This window comes from Rattus norvegicus, chromosome 13, assembly GCF_036323735.1.
Source record: "Rattus norvegicus strain BN/NHsdMcwi chromosome 13, GRCr8, whole genome shotgun sequence".
NCBI lineage: Eukaryota > Metazoa > Chordata > Mammalia > Rodentia > Muridae > Rattus > Rattus norvegicus.
The window spans coordinates 65161371-65180748 of NC_086031.1; the positions used below are offsets into that span (position 1 = coordinate 65161371).

Sequence of the window (19378 nt, forward strand, 5' to 3'; positions counted from 1 at the left end):
GACACAGCCAGAATACAGCAAATACAGAGGCGAATGCCAGCAGCAAACCACTGAAACGAGAATAGGACCCCCGTTGAAGGAATCAGAGAAAGAACTGGAAGAGCTTGAAGGGGCTCAAGACCTCATATGTACAACAATGCCAAGCAACCAGAGCTTCCAGGGACTAAGCCACTACCTAAAGACTATACATGGACTGACCCTGGACTCTCACCTCATAGGTAGCAATGAATATTCTAGTAAAAGCACCAGTGGAAGGGGAAGCCCTGGGTCCTGCTAAGACTGAACCCCCAGTGAACTAGACTGTTGGGGGGAGGGTGGCAATGGGGGGAGGATGGGGAGGGGAACATCCATAGAGAAGGGGAGGGGGAGGGATTAGGGGGATGTTTGCCCAGAAACCGGGAAAGGGAATAATATTCAAAATGTAAATAAGAAATACTCAATAAAAAGAGAGAGAGAGAGAGAGAGAGAGAGAGAGAGAGAGAGAGAGAGAGCAGGCAGACAAAGAGAAAAAGGGAGTTTTAACTGGAGAGTTTTACAGAGACAGGTTGAAGAGAGAGTGAGCCAGAGAATGAGAGGGAGCTAGAAGATTAGAATATATTCCAAAGTTAGTATGAAGCCAAGCATAACAATTCAGAAGAGGCTGAGAGAGAAGCCAGATAGAATGACTCAGCTTGGTGAGGGATTGGAGCCAGAACAGCTGAGTTGAACTAGCCAACCAGAGTTCAGAAAGAATTAGAAAGGGTGAGCTTATTCAGTAGCAAGTCTCAAAGACTGAGAACATTCTAGGCCTAGATTATATTGTATGGAGAGTAGAAACTTCCAGAAATAGGCCTGGATTTGCAGATGGAGACAAGAATCCTCTGAGACAACAATTATATTACATGAATAAAAGATACTATTAAAATTTAGGGCAGAATGCTTCACATTCTCATTCTCTGAATAATGTGTGGCTTGTGGGTCCCTGTATTTGCTCTTATTTGCTGCAGGAGGAAGTTTCTCTGATGGTACCTAAAATACCATCATACTCATAGATCTATGAGTACAGCAGAATGTCAGCAGGAATAATTTTATCCATACAGTCATTAGCAGAACAGTAGTATTTGGTTTTACCTTAGGTTGTTGGAGTATCTAGTCTCAGGTTCTTGATCACACATCACGTATGGCTTCCATCTTGTGGAGTGGGCATTAAGTCAAATCAGATATTGGTTAGTTTCTCCCACAAGCTTTGTGGCACCATTTTACTAGTAAGGCAGGACACCATGGTGGATGAAAGGGTTTGTAGCTGGGATGGTGTTTACGTTTTTCCTTGTATAGTATGTACTCTCCTGTATCAAAGATGCTAGCACACAGGGGCGAAGGTTCTTTGTAGGCCCCAGCTTGGATTCTCCATGTTCAGTGAGTCGTGTAGGTGCTGTCTTCAGCAACAGCACCTTGCTGCCAGTTTGTAGAGAGCAACCTCTAGTCTTGACAACAACCTGGTTTGTTTGGGGGTGTTTTCTTGGGATGCCTTTGGCCAACAACTTAACTAGATGTAACCCAATCCTAATCTTCATTTGGTGACAAGGGATGCCTAGTTGAGGCTTTTTCTCTCCTATTATTTGGCAGTTTCATTTAGATTACACACACACACACACACACACACACACACACACATACACACACACACGAAGCTTCTACTAAATAGGGTTTCTGTACTACTCATAAAATGGCCCTTCATTTTAGCTGTCTTTCCTCCTGTTCCCTCTCTCATCCTCCTCTCCTCTCTTTTTTTCCCACTTGATCTTTCCACTCCAACTCTGACCCATCCACTCATCACTATCTATTCTATTTCCCTTTCCTAAAGAATATCTATCTGTATCCTTTAGTACCTCACTTTGTACCTAATTTCTATGGTTTTACAGATTGTAGCTTGGGAATCATCGACTAAACAGCTAATATCCACATGTAAGCATGGGTGTTAAAAACTGCAGTGTCCTATTGGTGGATTTTTTTCTTTGATGGGTATGATGCATCCTTCCTTATTTCTTCTGATTAGTTTCATTTGAGGTCTGTTTTGTCAGATATTAAAATGGCTACATCAGCTTTCCTCTTAGGTTCATTTGCTTGGAATACCATGATGTCTATTCTTTTTTTTTTTTTTGGTTCTTTTTTTTCGGAGCTGGGGACCGAACCCCGGGCCTTGCGCTTTCTAGGTAAGCACTCTACCACTGAGCTAAATCCCCAGCCCCATGATGTCTATTCTTAATGTTAGATGTGTTTCTTGGATAGAGCAGAAGGAAGGATTCTGGTCTTGCATCCATTCTGTGTCTTTTTATGGTGGAACCGAGGCCATTAATGATGAGAAGTATTAATGAGTAGTGTCTTTTGAATACTGTTTTGTTACTGTGGTGTGTGTATGTGCACGGGTGCATGTATGTTTTCCTTCTTGATTTGCTGGTCTGGAATAGTTTATTTCCTGTGTTTTCTTGGGTGTGGTTAACCTCTTCAGGTTTGAGTTTTCCTTCTATCACCTTCAGTGTGGTTGGATTTGAAGAAAGGTAACTTAAATTTGATTTTATTATGAAATGTCTTATTTTCTCCAGCTCTTGTGTTTGTTAAGTTTTGCTGGGTACTGTAGTTTGGGCTGGCATCTCTGGTCTCTTAAAGTCTTTTTAACATCTCTTTAGGCGCTTCTGGCTATTAGAGTCTACATTAAGAAGTCATGCATTATTCTAAAGGTCTGTCATTATATGTTACTTTGTCTTTTTTCCTTGCAGTGTATAATATTCTTGCTTTATTTTGTTTAATGTTTTGATTATCATGAGCTGAGAGACTTGCTTTCCTGATCCAACCTCTTTTTGGTGTGTTTTTAAAATGTTTCTTGTACCTTGATAGGTATCTGTTTCTTTAGGTTAGGGAAATTTCTTTTTATGAATTTTTTGGAAAATATTTTCTGAGTCTTCAACTTGAGTTTCTTTTCCTTCCCCTATTCTTATTCTTAGATTTGGGCTTTTCATAGTGTCCTTGATTTCCTGGATGATCTATGCCAGTATTCTTGTAGATTAATATTTTCTCTACTGAGGTATCCATTTCTTCAATTGTATCTTCAATGTCTGAGATTTTCTCTTTTGTCTCTTGTATTCTGTTAGTGAGGCTTGCTAGCAAAATAGAGGCCTGATGGTGGAGTTCTAAACATTTTCATTTCCAGATGTCCTTCAGTTTGAATTTTTAAAAATTGATTCTCTTCCCACTTTCAGGTCTTGAACTGTTTTGTTCATTTCCTCCACTGTTATTGTTTTCCTATATTTCTTTAAGGGACTTATTGATTAGATGAGATATTAGAAGACTGTATAGATGGATGAAGAAACTAAGGTCGTGAGAACTTTTATTCATAGTCATAAAGTACAAAAGGATGAGTTCTTCAAGGTTGCACAAGTGGTCTATGTGCCTCATCCTTTGAAGGGTGCATGGTATGGTCATGTATCTTGGGCTGTCATGACGCCTATACATTTTATGTTTACTCCTAGAACTGCAGTGTCTATAATAGCTGTGTTGTGGTTCAAATATGAAAATGTGCTGTGTTTGAACACTTGGCTCCTACTTGGTGATGCTGTTTGATAAGGTTATGCAGCTGTCTAGCCTCTTCCCAGAGTCAAAAAATCCTCACTAAATCATCACATGACATCACCGTCACTGTCAGCTGTAATATCTGAGCCCTGAGCTAAGATGCCCTAATATTAGAATCTCCCTGTGACTTCTAGCCCACATGAAGTGAAGCTGGGTTTGGTCTTGAGGTTCTGCACTCTAGGAGGCCAGATCCTTCCTTTACTGCTTCTCCCTTGCCTGACTACCCTAGCACCCACAGAAGCCAATGAACCCACTTCTAACACTCTAAAACTGTCATCTTCCCGACACCCTCAGCACCTGTAGGTAGCACCAGCCACCAAGAAGGAATCTGAGGTTCTATGGTCTGACCCAGATTATTCTCTCTGCTTCCTGAGTGTGGATACGATGTGATCAACTAGCTTCCATGACTTCTGTCACATCACATTTCCCTTGCCATTATGAACTTTGTCCTTAGAGAGCTGTAAGCCAAAGCAAGACCATTCTCTCCTAATTTTTTCTTCTGAACATCTATCAAAGCAACAGAAAAGGAACTAATATAATCTACAAGGAAACACATTTTAGGTTATTAAGAAAAAGGTGAAAATTTTATTTAGGCTTATTTTACTGTAATTTTTTTATAAAATAATTTTATAAAAGAGTCCATCAAGATATTATATAGAAAATACACACTAAGGTAATATATACACTTCATAAAAATAGAATACATCTTGACAATTGCTTACAGAGTCTGTTACCACCATGTACAGTGTATTGACGTTTAACACGTTACTTGAACATACATGAGTACAATAATCAAGAAATCTGTTCTATTGTTATGTATTAAAATAATTTTATTTGACAGATAGATATGGAATGTAAAAGTTATGGAGCTGAGTGAATACCAAAATGTCAAAGGCCTAGGCCATGGGCAATTCTTTAAAGGGAAAGTAATTTTCTGATAACATAGTACAAAGTTCACATGATTTCGCAGAACCTCAGGTAATGTATCTTGAGTATTTAATAAAGATAAGATCCATTTCGGATCAAGCAAACTTTCTTGTATCTGCACTATATTTCAGAAAAGTGATGTTTCTTATTTTTAACCTTAAAATGAAAGATATAAGTGTTATTTCAATATTTTAAAAATGTATAATATGGCATAAGCTTTTATCAAAACACATAATAGCTGGTTTTTACCATTTTAAGAATAGCCAAAATGTTCAAAAAGTATTTGAACTAGTTTTTTGTTTTGTTTTGTTCTATATTGTTTCCAAGAAAATGATCTTAGCTACTATGCTACTATACAATATCACTGACATGTCCTGTGAGCTGATCAGAATAATCCTTGGGAAGTAACTGCTCCAGTGTAATAAATAAAGACAATAAGAAAGGACTCTTCTAGAACGTACTAAAAGATACATGACCACAGTGGGATCATACAGATACTTCAGCAGTACCAAGGAACACATACATAACAGCACAGCACCATTTTCAAGTTGCCAAGATTGCAACTGTTCAAGAGATAGTAAATTGTAGAGGTCCTTGATTGCTAGATCAATGCAGTTTAAATATTTGGACTCAATTCTGGAGTACTTCCTAGTATGGATAGGCAGACACAGCTATATAAACTATGAATGTAGTCTGATACTCAATGGTCCCGTTGGCACTGTAGGATAAAGCCCGCACCTTCATGCGGTAGGTCTCTGCCTCTCGTAGTGGACGTGTAGTGTACACGACTCCTTTCAGGTTTTCATCCCTTAAGGCAAAAGGGACAGCTGGTTCCTCATCTACCATGAGGAAAGTTGTCCTGGGATGCATCACTCCATCCTGTGTGTATGCAACCAGCCGGATTAAATCTTGATTGGCAGCTATTCCAAATGGGAGGGAGACAAGTTTATATTCCAAGGCATAGGGGCTCAAGGTGCATTCCAAGTCATTGGGTGGGCAGTTCTTGAGGCAGAACCTAAGGTTAAATAATAAATGAGATGCACAGAGTTACACACCCTGGAACAAGATAGGCTACAATACAAGTGATCATGACCCACGGTGACTCTTAGTCATTTGTTAACCTACAAATGTGGCTCTCCCCATGTCCTAAATCACTGGCTCAAAAGAGATACCGGGAAGCAAAACAAACAAACAAACAAACAACAAACAAACAAAACCAAAAACTGGTCTACAGTCAAGTATCAATATTCTTGCTCTACTAAAATCAGAAGATTGGAGTTCCTGAAGTAAGCAAGAATACATTAATGCTTTATTTCTCTTTTGGTGGGGTGCTAGCATTGGATGCTGGCCTTGTGCTTCACAGCTCCTGAACACTCCTAAGAGAGCTGTTGTTAAAATGAAAAAGTCAGTTTCAGAAACAAATGCATCATATGTATCTTGGAAAATAATACTTCCCAGAAAGAGGACAATAAGCGACATTAGAACATCCTAATGCTGGTTGAAGGTTAACATAGGCTATACAGCTATTTCGTTTATTCTTTTCAGAATAAAGGCTACTTGGGATTTCTAGGGGATGACTTCCTTTTAAACTTTTCTTTATATTATTTTACATTTAAAAGGATTTCCCACTCTCAGAGCCCACACTAAATCATAATGACAGTTAAATTATTTTTTCTAGAGATCTAGATGGGGGAAAAAAACTCCGCAAAGGACTATTTTATGAAAATATAGATTCTTTAGTCAAATCATTTTTAGATACTTTATAAGTCTCCATAATTTAAATCCCTCTTCCTGTTTCCATCCTTACAAGATTCATCACAAGCAGGTTTATGGTAGGTCCTTGACAATACACACTCGACCATGCTACATTAAGGAGGCATTACCAAGAGGAAAATAAAGTGTGAGTCCAGTGAGCAGTTGGTGATGAACAGGGACACCAAAGATAAACATTATCACTTGTTTTCAAACATCCAGAATCCTTGGTACCTAGACAGGGTGGGAAAAACTAGAATAGTTTTTCCAGAAGCAAGAAGACTGTCAGGCACCAGGAAATGTGAGCAAGACACCACCTATGGTCAGACTATTGACTCATCCTTCTTTCTCTCCTTCTCTGGATGCATGGTGAGTCACCACAGCAACAGAAGAGGGACTTCAGTCTACCTGCTTACAAGACTTATCAGCTTGAGACAGTACAAATAGAAATGAGGAACTTTTAAAGAAAGAAAGGTTGGCTCTGTATCCCATAGAACACTTGCTGTGTAGGAGAGCCCTGGATGCTACGCTTTGGACTCCATAATGGAAGCCTCATCCAGGAAGGCTTGGCAATCATGAGTGATGGTTTGGTTGACAGTGGCAGCTGCCTAATGAGTTTATCTCTTGTCCATTCATAGAAGAAGGAACACATGATCAGCACGTATCCCCCCAGGGCTACTGACGTTCTATGAGTTAGGCATGACTGTTAATAAGGTTATGTTGGTCAAAGGCAGGGTTTCCAGAAGCATGTCTGGGAGAAGAAGGAGAAACATACCCCAAAACAGGATCTCGTTGGTAGTTGGGTGGACAGGGTGTGTCGATGCACTGATAGCTTCCTCTCATGTTGAAACACATGCGATTCGGCCCACAGCGTACATTCTGCTCCAAGCACTCATCGACATCTAGGGACCACACAAAGAATACAGAGCATTGTTAGTTGGGGTCAATAAGGGTCACTGTAGTGGTCATTGGCCTTCGCCTGGAATATAGAGAGAGTCCTTTGTCCTTAGTCCCATAATAGGCTTATTTGTCATTCCCACGCTTCAGCCACAAAAAAGAGGAGTATGATTTCTAGTCTGTTTATTTCCCTGACTGCTCTGAGGGCATTTCTTTCTTTGATATGTGTGAAACGTCAAAAGGAAAATAAGAGCTGGAAAAGTAGAGGGGCAGCTTTTAAGAGCACGCACGTGTCTCTTCTGTTTGAAAAGCAGAGCATATGTGAGTTTGTCAAGCAAATGAGATTTTAGATACACACTGACCAAGCTAAAAATTAAGGGACACCCATGAATACTTTACAAACTGAAGAATCTTTAGTAATATGAGCAATTATCCCCAAACCACGGTTCAAGTTTGAAGAAACGGAGCAGAATCAAACTGTGCTGCTGGCAGAGTGGACCCCCAGCATCGTGGCATGGGGATGCTCCCTGGAGCAACGGCAAGAGCAGGGTGGGTGCCAGTAAAGGACATTGTATTCTGTGGTTTCCTCAGAGTTATTTAATGGAAACACTGATGCAATCGGATTTTTAGAAGAGTAGCACAGATCTGAAGAAAACTTTCAAGCTTTCTGAAGATGCTTTTGTGCCATAATTTTTTAATTCTGTATTTCTAATTGAGCACCAGAGGAAGTCAGGTAGGCAGGCAGGCAGACAGACAGGCATACAGAGGAAGAGGGAGAGGGAGGGGAGGGGGAGAGGAGGGAAAGAGGGAGAGGGAGAGGGGAAGGAGAGATTGATTCCATAGAATTAAATGAATATTTTGAGGTATTTTTGAGAATCTAAGTTATTATTTTGTTTAATCTCCTCATGGGTAGCCTTCACCTGCCCGGGGGTACATGGGGATTTGAGTACAGAGAAGGAGACAGGTGTTTCAGGAAATCCATGTTCATATCCTCATTCCCCCAACTTTACTTTTCCCATATCTGCCTGAGAAATTCATGGTCTGGAAGTCTGCCACCCCCTTCATCTACCTTCCAGAGAAAGGCTACATGAATCCTAGAGCAAATATATAAATGTACTGTACAGAAATAATACATATTGAAGAACCCAATGCCTTTTTAAAAAGTTATGGCTACAAACGTTAGCAATTTAAAATTAGATTTTAGTTTAGTTATTTTAGCAAAAAAATAGCTTTAGTGTTTTTTTGATATTCAATGTTTTGGTCCTTCTCAGCTGCCTGGACATGGAAGATACAGCATTCTTCCTTCTAGGATAACCGAGACTATCCTGGTGTGCCGAAGGCATGACAAGCAAGTGACTCTACATAGCTTTCCTATGATGTGGCCTCTGCAAGCCAAATGAAGGGCTGTGGTACTCAGCTGTCTACGTGTGTAACCCCCGCCTGCCCCGTCTCTCTATAGCAGCTAAGTGCATCATGACATTTACACGGGACTCGGGTTCAAGCTGGGAAGTGCGTTTTGTGAACTCTTGAGAGGCAATTCCAAGAGGCAGCGTGTGAGTCATAGACCACCACCATCAAAGTTGCATTATTTACTGTCTGTGTCTTGTATTCAAGTGGGCAGTTCAGGTTACATTACAACCACATTGTTTTCTATGCAGTTATCTACAATTTAGTAATAGTATTCATAGAGTTTAAAAAAGGTATTTAACTGGATAGTGATGGTTCGTGCCTTTAATCCCAGCACTTGGGAGGCAGAGGCAGGCAGATCTCTGAGTTTGAGGCCAACCTGGTTTACAGAATGCGTTTTAGGACAGCCAGGGCTACATAGAGATACCCTGTCTTGAAAACAGCAGTGTTGGCAGAAGGCTGCAGCAGCAACAAAAGTGTCACCAGTGCCTGGACTCTAATAATGGTCTGTCTCTGTGCAGACAATGAGGGGTGGTGTTTTCTGCTCCCGTTTTACTTTACAACCGGTTTTCTTTTCTTCTTCTTCCTCCTCTCCTTCTCCTTCCTCCTCCTCTTCCTTCTTCTTGGTTATATTTTCCTTTTTATTTGTTTTTTAAAAATTATTTTATTTATCTACATTCCAGTCATTGCCTCCCTCTCCCGGTCCAGACCAGGCAGACCTCTGCTATATAAGTGACTGGCCATGTGTGCTCCTGACAACTGGTTTTCTTACGATACAGAATTCCAGCATAAAACATTTTCATTGCAGCAGTTCTGTCTGTCATCTCTGTGAGCCAATTTCTAATTCTTTATTTATTTTTTAATCAGAGGAATGTGTTTTATCTCTGACAAATTGAGATTGTCTTAAAGATGGAGTGAAAAGACCTTGAGGAAAATGTGAAAGAAATTCGGTTAGCCTGAGTTTTATTTATCTTCATTTCTCTTAATTTTTTTCCAGCTTCAAAATTTTTCTTTATCTCTAACTTTGTATACTGATCTTACCCAGAAGCATGGAGGCTAGAAGACCATGGGGGCCACAAGAATCACGTTACGGGACAGAGTGTGTGTATACTAAGAGCTGTTATTATCATAGGTTCATTGGTTCAGTACGGGTCTGTACAGAAGAGCTTATAAATGCCTATGTGTGTGACATAAAAGCAGAGGGGACTTTTCAGGGGAAAGGAGAGGAATCGGTTAAGGGAAGGGAAGAGGGGTGGGGGCAGCTAATGAGGGGAAACTATGAGCAAGGGACATGTGTTCATGAAAACATCATAGTCAAGCCCACTGTTTTGCAGACTAAAATTAATAAAAAAATAAAGTACCCATTGAATTATTTCCTAAACATGAGAATTATTCATATTTCCTCACATTATACATTCAGTCTAAACAGTCGAAAGTTAACGCTACCTCAGAAACATTTGTACTTTGCTAAGGTCGTTGGACGCTTCAAGCCAATGTGAGAGCTATGTATTGGCCTGCAGGACTGTAGTCTATGTTGAGGTAAAGCCTCTGTCTTTAGTCCATGATAAACGTCTGCTTTCCGAAAGGAAGTACTTAATACTCGGCAAGCTTGTAGGCAGATGGTCCTCCTCCGTCTGTGGTCTCTGATTCTACTCACTGTTCTTAAAAAAGGAAGACCAAGCACAAACAATACCAAAAAGGACAAACAAAAATAAAGAGAGCTGGTCATGGTGGCACACCCACCCCTCTAATTCCAGCACTTGGGAGGTAGAACAAACTACCGTGAGTTCCAGTCCAGCCAGTGGTCCACAATGAGACCTTATTTCAAAGAAAGAAAAATCAGAGGACTAATACTCTTGTCTTCTATAATGGATTAACTGATGATGTCCGGTTTTTAATAAACATCGTAAAAACATTATTGGAGAAATCAAAGTGCAGGCTATTATATACATATCCCTGTTAGAAGAGCAAACTGAGCTGAAATGATTTTACATCAACAGCAATAGAAAATATGATAGATTTAAGCAATTGCTTCTGGATACTTTAAAATTAATTCGGGATAAATACTCTTGGAACATCTGTAGACACCATGCCCTGACACTATTACTGAGTCATGTAATGACTAGCATGGCTGTCCTCTGAGAGGCTCTACCAGCAGCTGAGACAGATGCAGATACTCGCAGCCAACCATTGGACTGAGGCCGGGGACCCCAATGGAAGAGTTAGAGGAAGGACTGAAGGAGCTCAAGGGGATGGCAACCCCATAGGAAAACCAAGAGTATAAACTAACCTGGACCTCTCAGAGCTCTTAGAGACTGAGCCACCAACCAAAGAGCACCCACAGGCTGATCTGTGGCCCCTGGTACATGTGTAGCAGAGGACTGCCTTGTCTGACCTCAGTGGGAGAGGATGAGCCTAATCCTGTAGACTTGATGCCCAGGGTAGGGGAATGAACGATGTTGGGGAGCACCCTCTAAGAGGCAAAGGGAATGTACATGGGGTGAAGAAGTCTAGGAGGGGGGACTGGGATAAAATATTCAAAAAAAATACAAAGTAATTAACCTGGACTCTTGATAAATACACAGCATGTGTTTAAAAATGTAGAAGACAGAACTTTCAAATGCTATACAATATTAAATTTTCTTCCTTTAAAACGCTTATTCTCTTACTGGTATTTTTCAAACAATGCATTATTTGTCATATATGAAACTCTATTTGAGTTTTTTTTTTAAATATTTGTGGAGCATAAAATCAGGCTGAGTTTCTTGTAGTTTCTCCTTTTTGCTTCTCAGTCAAATCTTGATTGGTCACACTTTTTGTATTTTGTTTTTAATTTTACAGCCCAGTGATTTCCACTTTTGACAGGATTCTCTGTCTTTGTTCCCTATGACACTGTGCATTGTAACGTCCCAGCTCTTACTGACACGGCCATTAGCAATGTAGAAAGCTTAAAAAAAAAAAAACAGGGCTGAAAACAGTCTCTTGCTCCTTGTAAATGCCTCAAAGCCTTTCTAAAGCTATAAAGAGACTCTAAGCTATTCCTTAGAATAAAGAATTCTTTAAAAAGTCAGAAATGTTTTCTCTCATGTCTTTTTAAAACCACAAAAGTATGTAACCCATTTAAATTGCAAACACTTCCACGACACCTGTTTCTGATTTGTTCACAGTATTTTCCACTCTGTGGCACAAGTGAAGGCTGAAAAATGTTTTGAGCTAAATGAGGGCAATTAAAAGAAAACTGGCAAGATTTCGAAGGGAAGGAAAACCTCTCTAATGAGTGTATCATATAACCCTTTAACTTTGCTTAAAAGATTTTGTGGTTCAGTTGATAATTCTAAATGCTTTGGTATTTGCCCTGCATCCTTCTTTGGTTCCTGAGACAGCTGTAGGAAGGGTAGTTGTAGGTTTGGGCATTGGTGCTCTCTCTGTCTCTGTCTGTCTCTCTGTCTCTCTCTGTCTTTCTGTCTCTCTGCCTCTGTCTGTCTCTGTCTCTCTGCCTCTGTCTCTGTCTCTCTCATATTTGAGACACGATCTCATTATAAAGCCCTGGCTGTCCTCAAACTCACAGTGGTCTATCTGCCTTTGCCTACAGAGTGCTGGGAAGAAAAGGCATTTGCCATCAACCCTAGTGACCTTGGTGCTTTTTTAGAAAGATGTTTGGGCTGAGTCAGTTCTAAAGTACGGAGAGTCAGCACTTCCACCCCCGCCCCCGCCCCCCATCCAGCATGTGCTGTCTGCAGTATTCACTGTATCTTAGGAAAGATGAGAGGCCATTGGAGAATGTACAATTTGAGATAGTGTTACCTTCAGTCTTGAGACCCTAGGGCATTGGGGTTCATATAGTCACCTCAAGTAGTAGTTTCATTTATTCACGTGAGTGGGAATTATATCTATATTTCTGACCCAAGTTATTCATGTAAGGTACATTCTTAATAATGTTCTGTGATTGATGGATGACAGCAAAGGTTCTACTGAGTTCAAGCTTCTTATCCAGCCCCCAAAATGTACATGGGGACCCTTGGACAGTGAGAAGAGTTGGGAAAGGACTACCTTTTGATACATCAGGTAAAGCCATCCTCTCTACTGGTCTTGGTTTCCAGGATACAGTGCCTACAGACTACATTCTCCACAAGTCTTTGTGAAGTTGAAAAAGGAAAATTCAATCTCAATTTCATGGCTATTGTAAAATGTTCTCATAAAGATTTTATTGGCATATGTTTCAAAAGGATATAGTTTGTATATGACAGAAAAGAACAAAATTTTAGAGGCATACACCATGCTTAGGTTTTATTGGTAAAATTCTCTTCTCAGAAGAGATTGACAGGCCATTTCTTTTTAATCTAAGTATATCATAATAACCAAGAAAGTGCTATTCTCTTCATGGTTTTCACACAAAATAAGGAAATCTGGTGATTTTGGTAGTATTTTTCCTTCCTATTTTCACTGTGCTTTGCCTTCCATTTCGCTATAGAACCTATGCATTAGTCTTTTGATTTATTAGCATTTGTCTGCATTAGAATGGAGGCTCTTAAGGGGAAGCACTACTATTACCCCCAACAGAACTAGTATATGGTCGAGAGTCTTCATTTGCAGACTCAAAGAGTGAAGAGATTATCACCATTTCTCCTCTCATCCATCTAGAGACTGATCCTTTGTTGTGGCCTCTGATTCTACTCATTGTTCTTAAAGAAGGAAGGCCAAACAAAAATAATGCCAACAACAACAACAACAACAACAACAAAAGGACAAACAGAACTAGAGAAAGAAAGCAGGGCATGGTGGCACACTCCTAGAGATAAATCTAATGAGAGAAAAGAGAGTAGTCCTTCACATTGCAGTCAGTATATATACTAATCATCTTTCTCTTTTCCCCTTCCAGCTTCACCACATGGTGAAAAATGTTTGAAAAGAAGAGTTTCCTTTAAGCTATAAAGGTCTTTAATATGAAAGGGGTTAATGTCTTTAAGGAAGACCACACCAAGTATGTGCCTTGGTCATTTTCCTTCACTGAGCCACCTCTCTCTTGTTTTTCCTACTTGCACAAGTATCATTTAGATCAATGGTTCTCGAGCTTCCTAGTGCTTCAATCATTTAACCCGGTTCCTCATGCTGCGGTGATCCGCAACCATAACATTATTTCATTGCTACTTTATAATTGTAATTTCGCTACTGTTATGAATCGTAATATGTGATATGTGTAATATAAATGTAAATGTGTGATATTCAGAGTATCTGATATGTGACCCCTAAGAGGTCACAATCCACAGGTTGGGAACTATTGGTTTAGACACACATCTGACCAATAAGAATGGGAAAAGAGGAGCAGCTAGAGGAATAATTATTTACAACATTTTCTTATGTCTTTCAATGTTGTTTTTGATGCCAAACTGGGACAATGAATATTCTCGTGTCTTTTCTCACCTTGGCATGTTTTCCCATTGAGCATGAGTCGATAACCCGGTGGGCAGACGCACTGGTAGCTTCCGATCGTGTTTTTACACTCATGTTGGCAAGTATCTCTGTTTTGACATTCATCAATATCTGTTTAGAAAGAAAACAGAGTACATAGTCATGCCAAAGGGACAGTCATGTGAGCAGGATCCGTGACACTGCTATCAATATACGTGGCGGGCATAACATAGAAACATTCATGGTGGCTTCACATTCATGCTCTTAGAAGTGTTTAGAGCTATTATACACCAAGCCTGTTTTTAGCAACATAAATACTAACTGTATTATAAGATGCACTATACTACTTTTTAATATACGGGCATTTCTCTATTATTTTACATGAATATCTATGACCTGAAGTCTCAACTTTGCCATTTTTTTCCTGTGTTGCTAAATTACATTAAAATGACTGGGGGGGGGCAGCTCTGCATAAGATCTGAAACCACAAAAAAAAAAAGCTAACATTTTGATAAAATGGTAAAGTTTACCTGGAAATTTCTTTTGCTATTAATTGGGAAAGGAGGTATCTGTTTTAAAAACTTTTATTTTATTATTTTGTGTCCATGAGTATTTTGCCTTTGTATACCATGGCTGTGCAGTGCATATGCACAGAAGAGGGCATTGAGTCCCTTGAAACAGGGGTTACAGACTGTGTGGGTGCTGGGAATTAAACACAGCTCCTTTGGAGAAGCAGCCAGTGTGAGTAACTACTGAACCATCTCTTTAGTCCTCAGTTTTATTTCATGTGAACTTCGATACCTCTCTCTCTCTCTCTCTCTCTCTCTCTCTCTCTCTCTCTCTCTCTCCTCTTCTCTTCCCCCCTACAATATCTATACAAAGCTTTCACATATGCAGATATTTTCAAGTGAAAGCGTTCCCATATTTGTGAGAAATATTTCTCAATCTTTTATATCAAACTACTAGTGGCAGATACATGTCTATAGCTGTGCTAAGTTGGGGAACTCATCTAATTTCTCAAGATCTCAGTCAATTCTTCTGCTAAAAGGGAGCATGGAAACCATCTATTCCACTTCATGGGTTTGTTGGGAGATCCATACACTGCAGTAAGTGAGAAAACACTTTATAAACCACAGAGGGGGTGGGGTGGGGAGGCTGCCTACTATCATTAATATGAAAAAAAATCATACACAGTAAAGTACAGTGAGACTAGATGATAATTCAAACTCGATTTTTGCTTTTGGATTCTGATGGTCTTTTTTTTTTTTTTTTAATCAAATCTCTAATGGTCACTGAGAATACACTAACCAGTGGGACACCAAGGAATATGCCATGAAGGGGAACAGGAGGAGGAAGGGTAGAATGAAGCGAAGACACAGTGAGTCTGGTGGATGACTCAGCTAATGAATCTGCTCAGCACATGCTGAAAACATAATTGTAACGATTCAAAACCTGTTAATGACAATATCCAGCAAATATTCACTTCCCATGTTTATGCACCGTTTTAGCTAGCCAAAGTACTCATCTCATAATTTGCATGAGTTATTTTTGTCTTTTCTCTTTAAATATTTGCTTTAATCTAAAACAACAACAGAAATTCAAATGATTTTTGAACTCGAAGTCATTAACATGGAGCTTCCAAGCATATGAATTTTAAAATGGCAATGTGTGATTTCTGCTCTCAGAACCGGAGCAAAGTTCATTATTTCTGTTAAACCCTGGGATTGACTCTTTAAAAACTAAAAATCTGCCCAAATCTAACAAGATTCCACAATGTCAATTTAATCCTTTTGTAACGCGTCTGCCCCAGATGGTTAATTAAAGGCAGTCAGTGTTTGTTGTAAGTTGCTTTTGTTTGACGATTCCAGAACTGTCTGCAACCTTCGCGTGAATAACTTCATTAGCCCCAATAAAATATTCACCGTATTTTAAGAAATATGTAAGACTCCTCACTGTTTCACCAATAAATGGGAAGGCCACAGGTCAGTGAGTTATAAATGCTGACTTTAGGTTTTACAGGATCGATACTCACTGTAAAATAGTCTTGAACAATGCATGCCTATGGAAGAAGGTAATTTTGATGCACCACAGTATTGGTGTATGGTAGACATCAAGAGAGCAAAGCTCCATTAGACTCTAGCGTGGTGGAGCTGCAGCCCTAAGCAATGATGAAGGCAGGGAGTTGGGTTGTTGGTAAGAGGATCTTTCTAAAGCTGTGTGCAGCTTCAGTCGTTAGAGGGCAGCAGTCAGGCGATGCCCGGTGTGAGCGCGTGGTTTAGTTCAGTTATAGCATGGGCACGAGCAATGACTTTGAGGTAAAAAGAATAAAAGAAGGCTAGAAGTAATGAGTTTGTCCAAAATGAAGCCAAAAGTGGGAGGATGGCAGGCTACAAAGCCCTCCGTAGTCAGAGTAACTACTCAGAAGACACTTTTAAAGACAACATATTACTAAACGAATCATGAACATTTAGGTAAGCAAAGAGCCAGATCAAAACTGTAGGCATTGAAAGCTGTCAATCACTCAGAGTGACAGGAGATGCAGAGAAGCAGTGACCATGTGTTATTTGTCCACACTCGACCAAAGGCAGGGCCCTGCTAATAAATGCATGAAGTTTAAAGCGTAAGACTTTGACAGTGTCTGTAGTTCTGGAGAGCCCATTACACAGCAAAGTTAACATATCCATAATGATACACATTAGCTACCCTGGGATAAATAGAAAGAAAAGTATTGGATCAATAAGAATGCAATAATAAGGTATAAAGTTCAAATTTTCAGGAAGTCCGGTGGACACAGCTAAGACTGTACGATAGGAGGATCTGGCTCCAGGTACAGTTGGCTGGGCACGTGCATCAGAAAAGGTAACAGGATGGGGACGAGTCAGAAAGTAAATGAAAACTATCAAGTCAGAGGATACAGAAAACCTCAAGACACTAAAACAGCTTAAAGAGAGAGAATATATCACTTAGTATGAACAACATGTTAGACACTGTTAGAATGAGATGTTCCAATGGTCTTTGAAGAGAGCTTTAAGGATGGATGAATGGTCCAGTCCAATGGCCTTTGAATAAGAGTTCTTTCTTGCCTTCCTCCTTTCCTGTTTGCTTCCTTTTGCCATCTAACAAAATAGTGGGGCTAACTGTCGTTTGCTAATTCCTCTTTTTGTCTAGCTCGACGACAGGCAAACTGTAGACATCGACCAAAACTGAGTTAAATCTATGGCAGATGGCAATGTTTACAACTTAGCTGAAAATAAGGACTAGAGTCTTTGGTGGGAAATTATAGATAAGTTTTGTAAATTAAGTTCCTGGCTTATGAGTTTAGATAAAGATACCGAGCACACATATTTTGAAGCAATGGGTCCAAGTTGCTCTGGATCGCATTATCTTTAGCCATAAACATACAAAATAACCTGACTGGACAATTTCATGGGAAGACTGGGGACAATGGCTGACAGAATGTGGGCTGTTACAAAGAACAGCTGACTGGGTCAAAACTCTCATTTCTAAGCCCCAGCTTTTGCACCATACATACTATGCAACAATGTGTGTATCTCTCTAAAAAAACTCACCTCATGGATAGCACTGACCTTTATATCTATGTAGGATTTAATTCAGTAACAGGTCCCAGAAAGAGAAACAATGTAACATTATTAGAATGCACACATGCAAATACATCATTTATCTGGATAATCTGTCATCACCCTAGGTGCCAGAATAAATGTCAAAAAAAAAAACCCAAAAAACCCTTTGAGTCAGTCCAGCCTGGAGATCAGAGGTGGTTCGGTGCACCAAACACAGGTGCTGTATAAAGGCTTAGTACTCCGGACAAGAAGTGAGCTCACAGAAAGGAAATGCAATATGGCCGACATTTACCTACACATGTTTCATGGTTTGCCTCAGAGCCTTCAGGGCAAGTTTTCCTAATAGTCCTTCTACTCCTGGAGAAAGATGCTCTGCTGTTCCTATACTCTGAGTAGGAGCTGTAGAGCTGTGACTGCTGTCTGGTATGCTGCCGAGGTTGATAGCCACTTCTCACAGGGGAGAACCGCTCAAGGTCATAGCTACTGTACTGAGTGCCATAACTCGACAGCCTCTCCAATCCAGCGCAAGATTTCCCATCCCCTAATAAATGTTGTCCTGGCAGACAGATACACTTGAAGCTGCCGGGGCTGTTGGAGCACTGATGTGCACAAGGTTTAGGTACTTGGTCACATTCATTAATGTCTGCTCGTGTGCCATGATACATAAAAGAGAGAGGGGGAGAGAAAAAATAGACACACACAAAACAGGGATAAACAGTCAGTTGCTGAAACCAAGTCAAGACATCGTATTACTCTCCGACGCTGATGCCAAAGCTTGACCCACTCAGTTCTGGAGACACTGTGCCCCTTTCTGAGCACTGCTCCATCTGCATTTGTTTCATTTAAACGTTCACACTTCAGCAGGTGGCCCAGGAAGCAAGACACTAACTAGTTCTGGGAATCCATCTGCTCTTTGCTTTCCTGTTATGGACTTGAGGCCTGGTGGGATGCTTCAGCCTTGTCCCCTTGACTTCAAAGCAAAACCAAGCTTGGATGTGTATCTGGTTGGGGTAAGCTGACGCACATTTTTACATTTTACATTTTAACAAGATTTCCATTTACATATTTAATCTTATTTTACGCTAGCATATACAGTAATGGATTTAATTAAGGAAATATTATAACTCACATATACTCAGCTTTCCAAATACTACTTTTCCTAAAGTAGGTAGGGATTTACTACATTATTAGAAATGTTTCACCTTCTTTGGAGAGTAAAGGTGCAGAAGGTATAGAATCCAAATTAGTGTAATTTTTTAAAAAATGATTTATTTTTATTATATGTGCATTGGAATTTTGCCTGTATGGGGGTGTAGGATCCCTTAGAACTGGAGTTACAGACAGTTGTGAGCTGCTCTGGGTCCTCTGGAAGAGCATCCAGTGCTCTTAATCACCAAGCCATCTCTCCAGCCCCCAAACTAGTGTAATTTTAGTGGAATAAAAATTATTTAAATATTTGTCTCTTCTAATAAAATGATATATGCATACTTTAACAATTTTCTCTTTTTAAAAAGATTTATTTTACTTTACTCTTAATTTTACTTGTGTACACTTGTGTTTCTGGGTGCCCTCAGAAGCCAAGAGAGGGTGCTGGGCCCCTGGAGCTGGAGTTGCAGGCATTTGCAAGTGGCTTGATGTGGGTGATGGAAACTGAACTTGGGTCCTCTAGAAGGGGAATGAGTGCTCTTAACTGCTGAGCCATCTCTCTGTCCCTTTCTTTTTCTCTTTTGACTAACTGATCCTTCAGATGTATTTCTGGCTTTCCTGGTTGCTTGGCACTGAGGGAAACACTAGTATGT

The 19378-nt window shown here is 40.0% G+C and overlaps 1 protein-coding gene across 6 annotated transcripts in view; it reads right to left on the reverse strand.

Moving 5' to 3' along the window:
- Positions 1–4161: 4161 nt before the first annotated feature.
- The window catches only part of Hmcn1 (hemicentin 1), a 469150-nt gene continuing 453933 nt past the window's right edge, over positions 4162–19378 (reverse strand). For 5 of the 6 annotated variants that reach the window (XM_039090457.2, NM_001271292.1, XM_039090459.2 and 2 more), the window contains 4 exon segments: positions 17872–18222; positions 14011–14130; positions 7061–7187; positions 4162–5548 (listed from right to left, as the gene is read on the reverse strand). In XM_039090457.2, the coding sequence (XP_038946385.2) occupies positions 5182–5548; positions 7061–7187; positions 14011–14130; positions 17872–18222 (965 nt within the window). In that variant the 3' untranslated portion in view covers positions 4162–5181. 6 annotated transcript variants of the gene reach the window in all.